This window comes from Brachypodium distachyon, chromosome 2 (genome assembly GCF_000005505.3).
Source record: "Brachypodium distachyon strain Bd21 chromosome 2, Brachypodium_distachyon_v3.0, whole genome shotgun sequence".
NCBI classification, from domain to species: Eukaryota; Viridiplantae; Streptophyta; class Magnoliopsida; order Poales; family Poaceae; genus Brachypodium; species Brachypodium distachyon.
In genome coordinates this window covers 37,507,332-37,525,932 of record NC_016132.3, presented here as the reverse complement: position 1 = coordinate 37,525,932, position 18,601 = coordinate 37,507,332, and the positions used below count along the sequence as shown (strand labels likewise).

At 43.6% G+C, this 18,601-nt stretch overlaps 2 protein-coding genes and 1 pseudogene across 2 annotated transcripts; 2 read left to right on the top strand and 1 right to left on the bottom strand.

Moving 5' to 3' along the window:
- Positions 1 to 1,046: 1,046 nt before the first annotated feature.
- On the bottom strand, positions 1,047 to 5,491 carry LOC100822435 (UDP-galactose/UDP-glucose transporter 5). The gene is made up of 11 exons (XM_003568961.4): positions 5,134 to 5,491; positions 4,453 to 4,566; positions 4,278 to 4,370; positions 4,122 to 4,187; positions 3,573 to 3,671; positions 3,120 to 3,199; positions 2,592 to 2,704; positions 2,300 to 2,388; positions 1,882 to 1,968; positions 1,728 to 1,796; positions 1,047 to 1,640 (listed from the first exon to the last, which is right to left on the bottom strand). Exons 1-11 carry the CDS (start codon positions 5,278 to 5,280, stop codon positions 1,533 to 1,535), a joined length of 1,065 nt encoding a protein of 354 aa, XP_003569009.1. The 5' UTR covers positions 5,281 to 5,491; the 3' UTR covers positions 1,047 to 1,532.
- Positions 5,492 to 7,791: 2,300 nt separating this feature from the next.
- LOC104582764 lies at positions 7,792 to 10,076 on the top strand. The gene is made up of 3 exons (XM_010233469.3): positions 7,792 to 9,204; positions 9,308 to 9,608; positions 9,710 to 10,076. Exons 1-3 carry the CDS (start codon positions 8,698 to 8,700, stop codon positions 9,754 to 9,756), a joined length of 855 nt encoding a protein of 284 aa, XP_010231771.1. The 5' UTR covers positions 7,792 to 8,697; the 3' UTR covers positions 9,757 to 10,076.
- A 5,207-nt stretch (positions 10,077 to 15,283) lies between these two features.
- On the top strand, positions 15,284 to 18,601 carry LOC100838281 (annotated as a pseudogene).

Sequence of the window (18,601 nt, the reverse complement as noted above, 5' to 3'; positions counted from 1 at the left end):
CGTCATACCGGCCGTAGTCGGCGTAATCGTAATCGTCGGTCACCGGCGCCGGAGGTGCCGCCATCAGCAGCGGCGGCGTGCTGCTGCTGAAGACCGCGCCTTCGTCGTCGTTGTCGTCGAACTTTGGGGGCATGCCGATGATCATTGTGCCGGCGCTCGATTGCTCTCTCGCTCTCTCTGACGGCGAAGGAACTAGTTTCTCTCTTTTCGTACAAGGACAAGGGCGACTAGTGTTAACCAGGGGCTTTTGCCTTGTTTTCCCTTTATAAAGCGTGCGGACGCTGTTGCGAGGGCGGGGCCGTACGGCCGGGAGACGGATTCGAAAATGTGATTAGAGGACAACTCTTTGTCGGGATTTAACTAGAGCACAAAGTAATTAGTTATAATCAAATTCGATCGTGACACGGAACAGGGACACGGGTCGGAACTACATGTTCCTTTTCCTCATAAGTTACTTATCATTGCCTCACAAGAAGTACTTAAACGTAAAAGGTTGAGGATAAATCTTGTCTGTTATGCAACAAAAGTGAAACGGTCAAACAGTTGCTCATTGACTATTCTGACTGCTGCCATGTGGTTTAAGATAATGTGGGCTCAAAAGTATAAGAGATTGTGCAGAGAAGCATTGCTCTGAAGTATGAGAATGTTGCCAACTGTTGGTGGAGCAAGAAACGAATATTGTTTTTTTTTGCAAGGTAATAAAACGAATACTCTATCCATCATATAGTTCTACGTCACTTATTTTGGGACAGAGGGAGCACATGATGTGACTAATATGATCTCATCAGCTATGATCGATGTGGGCTAGCTACTTGGAAATTTTGCAATGACCTGTTTATTGGGTGTGGTCAGGAATGAAATGCAGGAGGTGATGCTGCGACAGATATGGAGCATGTTAAAACGTAGGCGGCCTCTTTGCCCCGGAACGTTGTTTGGCAATACTGTTCTGGATTTTCAGAACTGTTTTGCAAGTTGACAAAAAGTGTCACCTTTGCTGTAAAAAAACTAAAATGTCAGTATTTTGTGAGTTGACAAAAAGTGTCACCTTTGCTGTAAAAAAACTAAAACGTCACGTTTTCTACTGAATCTGGTTGTTTCATGCTATGCAATGGAACAGGGCTGGTGAACCTTTTGCAGCTCTAAAAAAAAAGTTCCTCTAGAGGTAAATAGGTAATTTTACATACATCAACGCAGGCAGGCTACCTGCTGCATGAGACACCACCACACAATCTAAAAAGCTATCAGAGCTCACTAATTTGCCATAGGTTTGCCTCGAGAAACTGTCACTGGATGCTAAACTAATAGACCTCTCCGGCTTAGCCTTCAAAGTTCCCTCCCGGCTTAGCCTTCAAAGTTCCCTCCGCCCAGGTTGATCAGGAGCTGAGGCATGATGATCCTACAACCTGTCTGTCCAGGATCTGAGTTAACTCCGTCAGGGGTGTCATTCGCCTCGGACATGGAAACTTGTGTCCGGAACAGCGAAAAGGCGACCGGTAGATCAGGAGGTTCCGTATTTCCTATGTTATTTCCTGTCAACTGCTGTTAGCGGAATTGGGTATGGAACCCTGCGATGATGGGGCTGCCTTTTGTGGCTTGCTTCTCGAGAAGCTCTTCCCGTATAAGGCACCGAATACAATGGCCTGGTAGCAGACAGCGTCAGTTGTGATTCAAATGAAGGCATGAAATGTTGTGGGGGTGACAGATGACAAAAGAGATAGATGACTTACAGCACCAACCCATTGCATCCAGCTAAGGGGATGTACGAACCAAACACAGGACAGGAGTATACTCACCAGCTGCAGAAACATATGATGATGGGTTGCTGTTAGCAAATGGCTGAGTGATACAAACACAAGCATGTGTGGTGAGGACAGTATCCACCTGTCGAGTTGTCATTATTGTAGCGAATGTGAGGGCGCCGAATGTTCGGATGGTATATGATATGAAGAACTGGCTAGCTGTTGCAACCTGAAACAACATGGAAGTTAAAACCCATGGCGGAAACATAACTTGGATCCATTATTCAAACAATTGAAGTGTAGCTTCAAGTTGTGGGCATTGGAGGATGCAAATCTGTGATAACTACAAGTGCAACTTGTCCTAGATTTCATGTCCTGCCACAGACAGGAAATCTCACAATGTTTATTTTCATCTGAGATAATCTGATATTATCTCTGCCCCCACCCATATCCATCAGGTTTATGTTAATATGCTTTATATTCTCTAGTTCTAGTGCTTCATTTGGGTTAAAATGGAACAAGCAAGATTGCATTTTAATGAATTAAAAGGGAAGTCTTACAGTGGATAAGATTATGACGTCGTAGAAGCAATCTGGATGACGAACCATAAAGTCCACAGCTGGAATGAGATGATTCTGGAGAATAAGTCCTGTAAAATGAACACATAAAATCAGTCAAAGCAAGAAGTAATAGTGTATTGCACAGTGGTATGTGTAACAGATTAACAGGCAAAAACATTGATAAAATCAAGAAGTAAAGAAGCGCTGACCAACACGAACTTAAAATTAAATTATGGGGAGGTAAAGCAAGACAAAATCAAAAGACGAGATAAGTATTTGAGTAAGAGATTACCACTTAAACTAAGAACACAAGAGCACATTGTCGTGTAGAATATTTGGTTGTGTATTTCCATGTCATACCCTTTGAACAGTTTATCTTGGAAGGTGCTTGTGAAACCATCAAATCTAGAGATTCAGAAAAACAAGAAGGAAATGGGATCACATTAGTTAGAAATCTGAGTGTGAGCTGAATCAAAGAAAGTAACAATGCAATAAACTTTGCAAGCCAGTAGCCCAATATTGACCACTGCACCTGTACTAATTCCCTAGAGCACTATAACTCTTGGGCCAGTGGAAATAACTTGATTTTTCCTTGTTCAATATTTTAGTTTTTACTAGATATATCAAACTATACAGCAGCAGACTTTTGAAGAAAGGTAAATAAAAGCAGTCTGCATATCAAATACAGCTGTGAAATCGCAAAGTTATACAAAACCGAGCAATCATTGTAGGATATCATAGTTGTCTCATGAGTTGAAGTATTATTGCCATTGTTATTTTCCTAGCATGGAAACAAGTAGCAGATAAACAGAAGTTGTACCCAAGATAACCAAGCATGAGTGAAACACCCCAAACAGTGCTTTCTCTGCTTTTATTGAGTGGGCTGACATCCATTGATGCCTGCATCCATGAAGATCAGAAAGAAAAAAACACTTCAGCAGAATTACCAAAAGTTCAGCATGATAATTACCAAACAGAACTACAGAAGTAATTGATTTCTTATTATCAATCCCTGATCCACATGACCAAACATGCTGACTAGTGTAGTTTTTTGCGGTCGATAAAACCCCATCCACATCCTGATTTTAATTCAATCCTAGAATGTATTACCGCGGTACTGCCTAATCAGTAATGTTGTGTGCAGATGTAGTATTGATAGCACATGGAATTTCCATGTGTTCTCCGCTACATTTTCTCGTTGAGAGAGAATCATCCAGTATACAATGATGTGATGATCAACAATGCAGGGGAAAGAGTTGGAGATGTAGATTACCGGGAATAAAATGAACAATGAGCAACCCATAGTCACAATGACTGCAAAGAAGTAATCTTTCCCACCGTATCTCTTTTTCATCATTATCGTGCCCCAAATCTACCAAGCAATCAAAAGGAAGACAATGGTCATAACAAGGCACCATCTTGATGTCCATGAGTGGAATCAGAATATGTAAATTATGGAAGACAAAAATAAACCATACTGAAGATAATTTAAAACGGCGATTTTCTGCCTTTTGAATGATACAGAAACAGACCAGAACATTGGTATTATTTAGATGAACTGAAAGCCTCAGAATAATCTTGCACAGTATCACTCTCACGCTAATTTTTTTTCCTTCTTGTGAAGAGCCACTCCATTCACATTGGTCCAATTACCATTAGCACCAAGCTAGCCTACTTGCAGTTTAATTGCTTTCATCAATCAACTAACTAGAAAGTAAAAGGTAGCAAATGAAAGATGCCTATAGCCTTATACTCTTCAGGTAGACAGTGAAGATGCATGAAAATCAGGTTAGATCGCAGGCTAAGGTATAACAGAGATTACCATGACAGGAATCATTTTCGCACATTTGGCAAGAGTTTGGACCGGGAAACTCACGTACTTGAGGGCCTGAAACAATCATGCCATGTATTTAGTACCCTAGCAATACAAAACAACAGCAGCAGCACTACTGATACAGGAACACAACCAATATATAACCTCATACTGGCAAGTTGTGGTCAGTATGTTTGACAAGGAGACAACACAGTATTTCTGAATTGGAGCGACCGGGTCTGTGGATTTTTTACTCGACTGCATGAATATACATAATTAAGTATGTGACAGATTCAGAAAAATTCAAGTATAATAATTAACACTAGGGGCAAAAACCTACCAGTAAGACCAGGGCAGACACCATAGATGTAGTGATACGGTTACAGAAAACAAGAAAAAGTGAGTATTTAAAGAACTCCTTGTCTGCTCCATAGGGAACTCTCATGAGTTTTTCCTGCATAACATTGAAATCAGAAACCAATCCAATTATGCTGTAAAAAAACTGGTGCTGGTTTAGTTAATGAACAACCAAAGTAACCAGTTTCCGCAGCACTGAAATGTTAACGTGCATCATCCAGTTTGAACAGTGAGTAATATTTGTGAGTACTTCCTCTGTCCAATTTTAGTGGAGCACCAACATATCAAGGTTCAACTTTGACCATTAATTAGACTAACATTATGTAGGTTGTGTACCACAAAAAATTCTACTACCATTAAATTCGTATATTCGAAAAAAGTTTCCAATGTTATACAGGTCCCTTCTCTCCATATGAATTTTTGTGGCGAAGCAAACTAACAGGACAAGACAGTCGATGGTCCTCTTCAGCAGTTCAGGTGAGTGAAGTCATGCTAAACCAAATCCAGAAACAGCATACCGCGTGCTACAAGAAGTTTTTTTTTAATGCTTGGAGAACGGGGGATGGCGCCGCCGCCACTAGCGCACCCTAGCGGCACGAGTGAATCGATTCGAGAACGGGGGTTGGAGGGAGGGATGGAAGGGCGGGCGGGCGGGGGGACGTACCTGGAGGACGCCGTAGACGAGAAGGGTGCTCATGATGCCGACGACGGCGAGGGCGCACCGGGCCAGCCAGCGGCGGCGTTCTTCCCTCTCCCTCTCCTTCTCCCTCCCCGCTGCCGCCGCCACCGGCAGCGCCGCCTCGTCCGCCATGGCCCGGAGCAGAGGAGCGGATCAGGGAGGAGCCGACCTAGCCTAGCAGAGGCGATCGATCGATTGATGGCGGCGGCGCTTAGACGAAGTGGGGAAAGGGCTCGGCGGCGGGCCCTGCGTGTCAGCCAGAAGCACGCGCGGGGTCGCCTCCGCCTCCGGCGTGCGGAAGTACTGTTGCCTTCTTCAGTTTCCGTAGTTTCCAGCCAGACGCCCCCGCTGCAAAATCACACAAGGCCTGGAGAAATGGTTTTTTTTATTAAATTAATTAATTACTTCCTCCAATCAATATTAGTTGTCAAAATATTACATGTATCTAGAAATTTTTTAGGGATAGATGGAGTACATCCATATTTGAAAAAAATTGAGATAATTAATATGAGTCGGAGGAAGTATTTCTTTTGCTAAAGAAAATATTTCTGATATATAAAATGATTTTTGCATCAATTTCGGACACCCATGCCTAGGTCTAGTTTCATCATCTTTCTTCGTTAGGTATGTGTCATATAGGCAAAATGCAACAAAGACAATTAGAAGAGCCAGTGCGCCACGTAGGAAAAATTTTGTGAAGTCCATTGCACCATATATTATGTTGCATCGTATGCTATATATGTTTAGATATACAGCTCCTCGGACGGATTGTCTTCTAATGTCGTGTCTAAATAAATAAACTCTCATTTAATTTGTTTCATGAGGGAAGAATAAAAAAATCCTGGTGCGTTCAATGCTACAGTTTTATCCAGACAAAGATACGTTGTCTCTTTTTTTTCATCAAATAGGTTGACACATCAAATTTTGGTTTCGTGACACTACTATATTTTAGATATTGTATACATGGTGAAACATCGGGACTGTCCTAATTCATCCAATCGTTTGCTACTTGACTGTCACTCTACATACCCTCCTCTGTATAGCGCGCCTCTATCTTCTCCCTCATATTTGTTTCATTCTTGCCTCCTTCATTCCCTCTCATGTACATGAAATTACCATCTGGGGTGATTCGTTCATACTATGTGACAATAGTGAGCTTCAAGTTTCTACTCGATGAAGCATGCGTGAGGAATATAGCCACAATTGTTTCTCGTCTTGTGTGTGATCGAATTTGCGAATAATTTCTCCTGCATGCAATTAGTAGCCTTTTTGGTTGAGGATTGTAACCTTATCGTCTAGTAGTTATAAAAGAGATTTATATTGGGTTTGATCTACCAGTTAAACATGGAAATATGTGCGTGGGCACCATTCTTTGAGAAGCAATAAGAGCATATCCACACCACAGTCAACCCGCCAAACCTCTCCGTGCCGCTAACGCGATCTACACCTACGGTATTGTCCACACACGTGTCCACTCACGTTCTGTTAATCCTCTGGCACCTAGTAATTAGCGGTCGGATGTGTCTGGCCATCTCTCTCTCCTCACATCCCCATCTTCCCCACTCCTCTCTCTCTTTCTCCCTCTTTTAACTCCCGATCTTCGCGCCGCCACCTCCGGCAAGACCACGATCTTCGCCGACGCCACGGGTCGCCGCTGCCATGCGGGGCCTCGTCTCGGCCGCCGCCGCCGTGCGGGACGCCGTCCGCCGTCCGACGAATCCTCGGCCTCACTCACTGTACCCGTGACCATGGGCGGCTCCGTCGCGCTCGCGGCGGCCACAGCCATGGCGCTCTCTAGTTCGGTCTGCCACTTCGCCAAGCTCGCCCTCGATGGAGAGGACGACAGCCACGGAATTTGCTTGGGCCCCTGCCTCTCCTCCTTCAACTCAGTCGGGTAACAAGATCTTCCCGACGCTTGATGCTTTGCTTGGGGCGATTCTTCGTTCCCATGGAATTGAGGATTGCCACTGGATACCAGACCGTGCCAGGTACTATGAGGATCGAGGAGGTACTTAGGTATTTAATTGTATAACAATCAATGGAAATTGATTTGTTTGATGTATTTTAATGTGAATTTTAGTGATGTACATCAAATTGAGAAGGTACTTGTCGTGTACTTATTTTTGCACGGATTGATGTACAAGGACTTGATATCACAAATTGTTAAGTTACTTGACATGTACCTTGATGTACATCAAATTGAGAAGGTACTTAAAATTGTTGAGGATATAAAATTGACGAAATATTGTTAATTGTTCTAATGTACTTGACATGCACCTTGTTGTATTTGCTACGTACTAAAAATTGATGAGGTACTGAGGTTGAGAAAGTACTCCACTTAGTACTAACTTTCGTTGCGGATGAGGTACTAGGTACTGTCTACATTTTAGATATACAATGGCTGATTTATGTAAATTAAACGACGAGGTACAAGGTACTAACATGATGTACTAACTTTCGTTGCGGATGAGGTACTAGGTACCGATTACAATGACTGATTTATGTAAATTAAATGACGAGGTACAAGGTACTAACATGTACTAACTTTCGTTGCGGACGAGGTACGATGTACACTTTATATTGACAATGGCTAATTTATGTAATTAAAACACGAGGTACAAGGTGCTAACTTTAATTACCATGATAGTGATGTACTTATTTTGATGTGTCTTTGCGTACATTTAACATGTACCGTATTTTGGAATTAAACAATGGCTGATTTTTATTATCATACACGACAATACATTTCGTAGAATTTTTACTAAAAAATGTTTATGTACCATTGTCTAGTGTACATGTACCTGTCATACTGTAATACGTACCAACTAGTCAAATTATACAAAAGATATAAGTGGCCCTCTAAACTTATTGTACAAAAGAAACATATATATTAGAGAAAATAATGATTGGTCTTTACGTGAGACCATAGTGACTGACACAAAAGAGAGAGAAGAAAGAAAAATGTAACATGCAAAAATGTGTTACCTGACACAAGCGGTGTCTTTCCTGTTAATTAACTTTCTCTAATATAACACAAAATAAGTTAATTTGGTGGCCCCGGGTAAACGAGTGGCTATGAAGCTGGAGTAGATCGCGTTAGCGTTACCGCCTCCGCTGTCCAGTCAACCCACTATAATTAGCTTCAATTCCTCTTGTTTCTGCCTGCATGCAAAGTCTCAGGAGTTCAGGACACCTTCGTTCTGAATGCACATCTCCTGAAATTAAGGACGAGCGAGCTAGCTAGCTAGCCCGATCGATCGATCGATCGTTCGTCCACACTGACACACAACACAGAGATCCAAATCGCCCTCATCGATCTCGACCTCCTGATCCGCCTGCCGCCGCCGCCGCTGATCATCGATCTCGACGCCGGCAGCGGCAACGTCGACGTACGCCTGCCCGGCGGGCCCACCTCGTCAGAGGAAGGCGTCGTCGTCGTCTAGCTCCCTCTCGCGCGCGATTCAAACGCCACTGCACACTCTCCCGCGCAAGCAAGCTCCATCGATCGGAGAGAATGGCTTGCGCCGCGTGACGCGATCAACGGACAGGATGGACGTGTTCGACGGCGTCTACTTCGTGCGTCTCCGTTGCCAAGTCCGGCGGAACAAGTACCTGGCCGCCGACGACGACGGGCGGAGCATCTGCCTAACGGGCCAGCGGCTCTCCCACAACACCGTATGGGCCGTGCAGCACCTGGCGGGCTCCCCGGGCGCCGAGGGCGGCCCGTTCGTGCTCCTGCGTGGCGCCTACGGCCGCTACCTCTTCGCCACGGACATCCAGGCCTCCACGGGCCCGGCCCACGGCGTAACGGCGGTCCAGCACGGCCGGCCGCACCGGAACACCCCACAGGGCCTCCTCTGGCAGGCCATCCGCCGCCGCCGCTCCTTCGTGCTCCGCTCCGCCGCGGGGAGATACCTCCGCGCCAACGGGAAGTACCTCCGGTGGCGGATGGCGGTGACTGTCGCCGGGGATACGGGGAGCACCATGCTGCAGTGGAGCGTCGAGGCTGTTCCTGCTCGGCTCGAGCGGCCCACCCTCGTCGACCCCCCCGCCCAGGTGCGTCCGCCATTGATGAGCTCAGATCGAGATCCCCAATTCCAAATCCAATTTCAAATTAATCGTGTCTCGAATCGCTGACTGTTGATCGATTGGGGTGCAGGAGATGAGGAGGAGGAGGGCGCCGGCGACGGAGCAGGAGGTGGCGAGGGTGGTGAGGTACGTGCGGGCGGCGGCGAGCGGGGCGGTGGACGAGGCCGGGTGGAGGACGGTGAGGATCAACACCAACAGCCTGATGCAGCTGCGGCTGACGCTGGCCAACCTGCTGGGGCAGAACCGGTCGGCGCTGCACACCACGCTCTGCGTCAGGGCCGGCCGCTACGCCGAGCTCTCGCCGCTCCTCGTCAACCTCCCCGTCAGCAACGACCGCATCGACATCGTCATCGTCGCACACGGCACGCCAGGTCCCATCTCCATTCGAATCGAGCTCTTCTTCACCATTGATTTGATCAGTTGATCCATCTCACTAACTGACTGATCATGGGGATTTATTTCTTTGTTTCAGCGGACAGCGCGTTGCGGTACCCGAATGTGGAAGCTGATCCGGAATGATCCGAGGACATCCAAGTGACATCATTTATTAGGGTTCTTGTTCGAATATTAATTCCTTGACATCATTATTAATTAGGGTTTCCTCTCATTCTACTATTAATTTGTTCCTAGACGGTGACATATAGCTTAGTTTGGCAATACTATTAGTGTACAAGAGACTATAATATCAGGTGAGTCGTAGCTTGTGAACAAGTGCTTGTAGAGAGCAGGTGATTGATGGATGGTTTTGACACTACTCATAGTATTTTTTTGAACTCATAGTATGTAGTTGGTCAACATACTTAATGAACAGGCAGTAATTAAGTCTGCCTTATGATTTTGCTCTGATCTCAGAATCGGTCTGCTGGTAATCTGTAGAAATGCAAGTTTTTAATTTGACCGGCCGGGAATGTTTTGTGTGTGTGTGTGTGTGTGTGTGTGTTTTTGGCAGATCTGTTGTCTGAAAGTAGCCAGATTGCTGAGAGGTTAATATCCAAATCCATCGAAATTCATACTATATTCTTGCCGATCGGGCATTTCATTTGTAGATTACTTTTGTTGTTGTTGCATCTCTTCACCATTTGATCGATCGACACTGACTGACTAGCCCATGTTGATCATGGGATTAATTTTTCAGCGGTGCATGCCCGATCGCAATTCTAACTTACTTTGGCAGGGTTGCGGAGGCCAATGGACCAAAAGACATGATGCTGCAGCGTGGAGGGCGCGAATTAAGATTTTGCAAGCCTCAAATTTTTGATACTTTGACCAAACTTATTGCTACATATTAAATCTACTATTTTGAATAAATATGCCACGGCAATATATTTCATAATAAGTCTATTGATTTTGATTAAAACATTAAATGTTATTGTTTTTTAACAGTCAACAAAAACTATAAAATCTTATCTATATCAATTTATTAAATTGGAGTTGGTGGTCGTCGCGGTACCTCCTCAACTTTTTCCTTTTTTTTCTCGCGTCGTGTGGATCTGCCTCCTCCCTTCCCCGAACTCTTCTTCCTCAAACGAAACGTTATTTTCCTGCCGTCCCACGCATCCTAAACAGAAAAGGAGAACAGATCTTTTTCTGCCTGCCTTGCGCCGCCGGCCGTCAACAGTCGCGTGCCCGTCCCGCCCCGATCCCTCCCCTTCCCCGCCTGATCCCCTATCCTTCCTCCGCTCCCGAGGCCACCGCGCCTTAGCCCGTCTCCCGCGCCGAATCTCGTGTGGCGGCGGCAAAAGAGGCCGGGATCCATACCTGTTGCGAGGGCGTGCTCCAGGCGGCCAGGATTGACCATCCATCTTCTCCCTGCCCAAAGGTTCCGATCAAGGTGCACCATCACAGCAGTGAACAGTCTGTCTTAAGTCTCAGTTCTTCGTTCATATTCCGCTCTCGGGAACTCTGCGTAGTAGCAGGCAGCTTTTCAAATCCAGACAGATCGGTGAATGGTGATGCAATGCGACTCGTAGCATTGTAGCAATCTTCGACTTCGGTGGGTTGCTTGGTAAATTCAGGGGATTAATCCCCAAGCTTCCCCTGCTACGCTGCCTGTCTGCTATTCTCTGCCATGTTTCAGTATACTCCTATGCTTCCTCGAAATTGTTTCGATTGGCCGAGTGGGGGATATGAGACGTCCGTTGTAATTAACACCCATGTCTCGTTCTTGCTGAGTTCAGTTGTGGCGTCGTACAGGGTAGCGCAACGTCTTCTACTATTTCTCATTGACGATCAAGTTTTTGAGAGCACATGTAGTCAAAGTTAAAGAGACATCATTTGCAATCTGCATTCGCGTCGTGTCGATTTCTACCTCGTTTCTTCATTTTGCATTTGCAGGAAAGAGTACGTGTGCTTCTTTAGCAAATCCTAAATTTTCTGTGGGTGCTCATCTCACTCTAGCTTGTAGTTAAAGAGTTGTAGAAGATTAATTCCTTCAAATCACCACGAGATAAGCTTCTATGTATTATGAGTTGTTACCAAGTCAACAATAACTTGTTCAATGTGTCGATGTCAAATGATCGATCGCCATCTGGGGCTGATGAGTTCCTTCCTGTTCCCATTTATTGAAGGCAAGCTTGATCTCTTTTTAACTGCTTATTAGCTGTTCTTATGGGGAAATAATGACTTACCGGCAGAAATCTATGCGCTCAGTTAAGAGCATAGATGAGAGCACAGCCGCACATGCATACTCTCTATGGTAGTTCCAATTTTTGAGTGAGAGTGGGGTGGTTCGTTGCAACGCACGGGTATTTTACTAGTTATTTTTATATCTGAAAACCCAAAAAGTACTAAGGCTTTATTTGGATGTAGATATTCAAGGTGTGGAATTGAATTGAGTAGGAATTCCAATTCTGAGTCTAAATAGAATTGGCCTACAATACCATTGTAGCTGTTTGGATATGCATGTAATTGATAGTTGGAATTGTAAAGTACACTCAATTCCAATTCATGTTTGGATGTAGAAACAACGGAATTGTAAATTAAGAAACTGTACAATTATTATATACTACTTTAAAAACAGAAAAACATGAAAAATATTCTAATAACAATATCCATTACAGTGACAACGTTACAAAAAAAGTGAAAACAAATTCCCCGTCCAGAAAATTCTCCATACGGCAGCACAACTTCTCCGTACAGCAGCACAAAAATCAAAGAGGAAAGGAGATGAGTGAGGGGAAATTTCATGGCTGGGCTCATGGCTTCCGTCGGTTGAAAGACAAAAGGAGGGAGGCGTGGCCGCGTGGCACCGGGCTAGGCCAAAGACGGCGCGGCGAATCTTGCCGGATCCAGGGAAGAACGGCGCGCTGCCAACGAGGTAGCAGCAGGCGGGCCTCCGGCCGTGGATCTCGCTGGATACGGTGAAGAACGGGGCGGCTGAAGGATGGAACGGGGTAGCAGCGGACGGGCCGGAGGCGGCAGCGTCGGATCTCGCTGGACAAGGTGAAGAACGGGGCGGCAGAAGGATGGGACGGGGTAGCAGCGGACGGGCTGGAGGCGGCAGCGCCGGATCTCGCCGGAGACGGCGACGGCGGATCTCGAAAAGGGGATGGGGCGGAAGCAACGGGCGGGGACGGGGAAGAGGTCGGGCGCAATGGCAGCCCAGAGACGGCGGCGGAGGGTCTCGCTAGATCCGGGGAAGGAGGGCCGCTGGAGAGCTCAGACGGCAGTGAGGATGGGGGCCTCCTGTTTCTCCTCCTCTTCTTTCTCTACCGGCTTCTTTTTGTTGTACAGGAGCGAGCGAAGAGGTATAAGTGAACGCACGTGGGGGAGGGTGCGGGAAGTGGGCAAATTCAACCCAAAACCGAGCGGAAGAGCTCGGAATTGGTTGAGGGCGCTCGTAGTTGCGAAGGGTACCGATTGGAATTTGAAGAGAATTCCAATCACTGATTCCAAGACCATCCAAACAGATGAATTGGAGGACACTCAATACCAATTCCGAATTATGGGGTTGAATATCTACATCCAAACGGGGTGTAACGGATTGGGGGACGAATCCATCGGTCAAGAAAATAAAACGGAAACAAAAATGACCTCCGGCGGCAATTTAAACAAAAAGTTTAGTATAGTAAAAAAAATATAACCACGAAAAGTACCACTACTAATACAGTACTACTCCGTATACTGTATATGATACAAAAAATCACGAACCCTACTCTTCCTCACGCCCGCTGTGCCCCAAGTCCCGGCTGCTACTACGAGCCACAATTCGCAGGTAGATTGACGACCATTGTATCCTATGATTTTCTCTGTCTCCGGCTGCTTAACGGGCGGATCCCTAGCTTCTTCTTCTACCTGCCATCCCCTGTCGTCCGGCGATTTCCGCCAGAGATTGTCCCCTTAATACCCAGCCAGAACAGCGCGATCGATGCTCTTTCTTTTGATTTGGAGAAAGTTCTTTGCTTGCCTTCGGTATCGCAGCAGATCTCGATCAGGCACATAAAGTTTAAATCTTTGTTACTTCGTCCGTCCGGAAGTACTTTTTTTATATATATATCAGAGTTACGTTTGGTTGCATTTTAATCCTTTTATTCATAGCATGATAAATCCGTGGCCATATGCTTAAATTTTACTACTAAAAAGTCGTCTGTTTTTCAGTTAGAGATCGGTCGACGTGCTTGTCTCCGTCGGATCTTAATTCAACGATAGCACGTGGGAGAGGGAAGAATGAAGATGACCCTGAGATCTTAATCCAATGTTTCTGATAAGTTAACTGAGATTTAAGACTTTTTTTTAAAAATCAGGCGACTGAGAATAGCCACACCCTAAATTTTAAGCCTTCCGTTCCTAAGTATAAGATGTTCTAGATTTGTCTCAAGTCAAACTTCTTCAAATTTGACCAAATTTATTGATAAATCTGACAACATCTAAACTCTAAATTAATTTTATTAAATTTGTCATGATATATATATATATATATCTTCGTAGTATACTTATTTGATATCGTAGATGTTAGGAGTGCATTTTTTCTATAAACCTGGTCAAGCTTTGAGAAGTTTGACTTACGACAAAGCTAGATTATCTTAAATCTTATAGTTAGGAGTATTTTTATTACAGTTCCAGCCAAGCGTAACTCAATAGCAAATAGAGCCACCATCGCGGACTTCACGCCCCTTTCCTTCTTTGCTTCCTAAAATGGGATTTGAATGAACCGGTTGATCAGTCAGTGCTGAAATAATCCTTAAGCGTCTCTTTATAGCAAAGGGTACTTTATTATGCGTACTGCATTATTTTTAAGATGACAGTGTCAGTGATATTCTGGATTTCAACTACTACTATTTGTTTTATTTATTGGGTTGTTGCTGGAGCCTGTGGTATTCTCATAATTTCGATTCTTCATGGATTTTGGATGGAAATAAAGTACTAGTACTTATTTTCTGAACTTGTCGTCTGATGAAAATGTGTTTTGGTTTAAGAAGCTTCTTGTGCAAAAATGAAACTTGGCTTTGTGATTGCTAATTTGCTTATTTGCTAGGCTTACATATAGTTCAGTTGGCACGTTCCCAACCTATGTATTATATCCATGTTATAAGCGGCACTTTTATAAATACTCAGACTCAGGCCAAACACACATTTTCATCTAGTTTGCGGCACTGGTGTTCTTTTTCCAATGATGGTGCATCTGTGTAGAAATACGAGGGTCCATTTTATCATCATTGTCTTGTACATCAGTGATTGACTGATGCTTTAATATTCATGTACTTGTCAAAGTATTTTTCAATCGAATCAAGCCATTTTAGAGTTGAAGCGTTTATTGTAAAATTGTGTACCATATAAGAATTTACTCCTACCATACTGCAGTACTTGTAAGTCTGTTTTATGAACTATGTTTTTTCTTTTTGCTAACTGATGAAATTGCCATGTTTGACATTTATATGAAGTTTTGAGGTTCCTTAGAAACTGTAGCATCCCAGCTTCATATTGCTCCACTCTCTAAAAAAGATGTCGAGCTAAACTAGGTACCAAGTTGATTTGGGTTACAATTACAGGTTAAACTTGTTTCAGCCAAACAAACAGTAAACTGGAATTCCAGGCCAGTTCGGCACCTATGGAGAGAATGCACAAGGAGGCAAAGGAAACTGTTTGTCGTGAAGATACTAGTACAGACGGATCAAGCGCCGATGATAACGATCCATGGGATATGCTCTATCATCCATTCGATCCTCCTGATGATGTGACTAACCCTTTTATCTTTGCCAACTTAACCTCTAAGGTGAAGTAACTAACTAACTTTTTGATATTTCTCTTCTAACCAGAATGATTTGGCAGTTCTCCTTTTTTCTTTCTTTATAACATCCTATTTACTTCCTTAGTCATAGCTCCTAACGGCGACACATCCCCCTCCCTTCTCAGCGGATAGAAAAGAGAGACATCGCACTTGGTATCCACATAGCATCCAGTATAATTGTCCCAGACCGCACCCCTGAGGTTCTCTGTAACTCAACTTCATTTCGTTATAGTTACTTTGTCCTGCAGTATTTTTGTGTGTGCAACCTCCCTACTGCAACGTTTTGCTTTATTGTCTTATGATGCATTTCAGCAAGATTTCATTTATTTTATTTTGCTTTGCTAATCGGATAACTGATTTCCTTTGACCCTTCTGATTTCGAATGGATCATCGTAGTCGATAAATCATGCGTTTCATGGTTCATCGGACCGTTTGGATCCCATCCTGGGAAAAGATAGCGTCCGACGCTTCCTCCACTTCTTGAGGGGGAATTGGATAGGCACGCGATGGGGCTCGCTCATCACCCCAGAAGCTTTGAACATGATGATTATGAATGATGCGGTGCGATGTGTCAAAGTTGTCTTGGAGGGCCAGGCACCTGAGCTCCATGGATGCCGGGGCGGTCCCAACTGCATGAACTCGTCTGGGTCCTTTCCCCTCCACCGAGCTGCTGAAATGTTCAATGTTGACATGATTTAGTTGCTCTTCCGCCATGGTGCCTCGGCCAATCTACGCACAGCCGGCGATAAGGTCATTGAGGGCCTACTGCCACTCCATGTTGCAGTTGACAACACGTGCCTGCATAAGTATCTGGAAGACAGTCTATGTCCTGACCAAGAGCACTGGGATTACAGTGAGGCAGATGCCAACTATATCTTCAAGCTCATCCATCTTCTGTGTCTACCTGAAATGGTTTGTCTCAGTCCACCCGTAAACAATTTACAATTAGTTTATTCAGTATACGAAAAGGAAGTTTTCAAATATCTCAAACAACTGACATAGCAATGGCCAAGGACCTTACATTCTTACATCTCCCCTTGTTTGTCAGAATTGTTCCATATGCTATGTCTGACAACATTTTTTTTTAGTTTTTGTGGAGAAAGACCATTCCACGCTGCTGTTAACAAATTTGAAAACGCGATTTTCTTTTGATTGGTGGTGGGAACAAAAAATTTAAGTTGCTCAGCACTACCCCATTGCCTATAAATTCTAAAGGAACTCAGTCTTGTTCTATGTTGGTGGTTTTTGCAGAAGATCTTCTTGGATACGACTAGGATGATCGCAAGACACACAGATAATCTGTTGGATGAGCTGTGGAATTACATAAAAGAGGGGAAGCTTGCCCAGACAGCTGTTTTGCTCCTGACAGCTCAAGAGCAAATACGCATGGGAACTTCCGCAAAGATAAAAACAAAAAGTAAGCAAGATGGGTTTGCTATTATCCATGAGCGTATTCTGGACAGCCAAATCGCTTTACAGTCTGAGAAGGGCCAAGAAGAGGAGGCAAAGATTAAACTTAATAATACGACAATGATGCTTGTTCATGTAATTTCCAAAGCTGGTGAAGGTCTTGATTCATACATTCGGAAGCATCTAGAGGTATCATATTGTTGGTCGTTGCAGTACAATGGCTCTATTTTCTCCGCTTTACTAAATTTGCATATATTGGTATATTCACATTTTAGTAATTCCTAGGTTGGAGGCGCGTATGAACCACCCTTCATCAACTCTTATTTATTGGACATAGTAAATATTATCTACAATTAATCACAGTACTGAAACTATTAAGTTCTTGTTTATGCACTAGATTCATGTCCTAAGTTAACAAAAGCACTGCAGTAATTTCTTTTTGATTTATTGGTAATTATGCAAGCCAATTTGGTTTTATATGAAATATAAATTTATGGAAGTACTGTAGTATCTATGTTGGTTGAACGATTTCTGGTGGTAATGTTGTTTGTTTTAGTACTTGCACAGTTTCAAATCAAGATGTTATGACTTCCATGATTTCAACTACAGTTCTGTTAGCAATTCAGAAGAACATCAGACACCCAATATGTTTTTGGGACCTAAATAATCATTATTCCTGTTTTGACATGCTAGGATGGGTTCTAGCTCTAGCTTGAAACATTGGCCTGATTATTTTTTGTTGCGAGGGACCTGACTTAATATTTAACCTGTAAAGCTCATGTTATACCTGTAGAGTGAATGATGATGGCACATGTGAAACATGGTAAAATAATAAATGGGAAATGACACCAGTAATTCATAATGAATTGGAAATAAGCTATCACCAAGTATCTCAATGAAATTTTACGTATATAAGCATCGCCTATTTTGTACCTGTTATCTGGCATTGTCATGAATGTTATTGTTCATGGTGGTGCATGAATAGAAAACATTGGCTATAGCCCCCCCCCCCCCCCCAAACGACAGAATGTAAGAAACCCTGATCACTTCTTTAAACCAGGTTGTCGAACTAAATGTTTTTGAAGTTTAGTTTGAATTACACACTGTTGGGACAACCATGACTCACCTCATGGAACTTGTCTGGGCTGTTGTCTTGTGAAAAATTTCAACACATTTAACTTTTAGAAAGCCAGAACTAAACAATCGTTTGTAAGTTTAGAAAATTGAAACAAAATAACAGGCAGAATTTGTGTTAACGCATATTTTATTTATCTCATAAAAAATATCCATATTACAATTTTATTTTTGTTTGTAAGTTTTCTTTTGCCTTTCCACTTGTATTATGTTAATATTAATTTCCTGTTTCCACTGCAAATAACTCTTTGTAATCTCTAAGTCTCAATTTATTATGTGATGGTGCTCATGACATAGCTCTCACAAGTTAAAATTGTCATGCAGGTGCCTTATTTCATTCAGGTGCCCCATTTGGAGGTCCTTGAACGTGTTTCAATGATTCTTAAGGATGTTGGTTTTTGTCCTACTCCTGAATGCATAAACATTGGGGACCTGTACGTTTTCCATGCTTCGATGATTCTGATTTTGCATACATGTACACAATTGATTGGTTTTTATTTAATTATTTCTTCTGCTTTTTCTTCAAGCTGCCCCTATCATGATGTCTTGTACATTGAGGACATGGCTACAAAACGTGGTATCTGTGTATTCTGA

What these genes read in the sequence shown, in the direction of transcription:
- LOC100822435 (XM_003568961.4), bottom strand. Translation starts at nt 5,280, where the DNA reads ATGGCGGACGAGGCGGCGCTGCCGGTGGCGGCGGCAGCGGGGAGGGAG. An exon ending in CGAAAATGATTCCTGTCATG is followed by an intron (nt 3,672 to 4,121) that starts GTAATCTCTGTT and finishes ATTGCTTGGTAG; the next exon opens with ATTTGGGGCACGATAATGAT. An exon ending in CTCATGCTTGGTTATCTTGG is followed by an intron (nt 2,705 to 3,119) that starts GTACAACTTCTG and finishes CTGAATCTCTAG; the next exon opens with ATTTGATGGTTTCACAAGCA.
- LOC104582764 (XM_010233469.3), top strand. Translation starts at nt 8,698, where the DNA reads ATGGACGTGTTCGACGGCGTCTACTTCGTGCGTCTCCGTTGCCAAGTC. An exon ending in TCGTCGACCCCCCCGCCCAG is followed by an intron (nt 9,205 to 9,307) that starts GTGCGTCCGCCA and finishes ATTGGGGTGCAG; the next exon opens with GAGATGAGGAGGAGGAGGGC. An exon ending in CGTCGCACACGGCACGCCAG is followed by an intron (nt 9,609 to 9,709) that starts GTCCCATCTCCA and finishes TCTTTGTTTCAG; the next exon opens with CGGACAGCGCGTTGCGGTAC.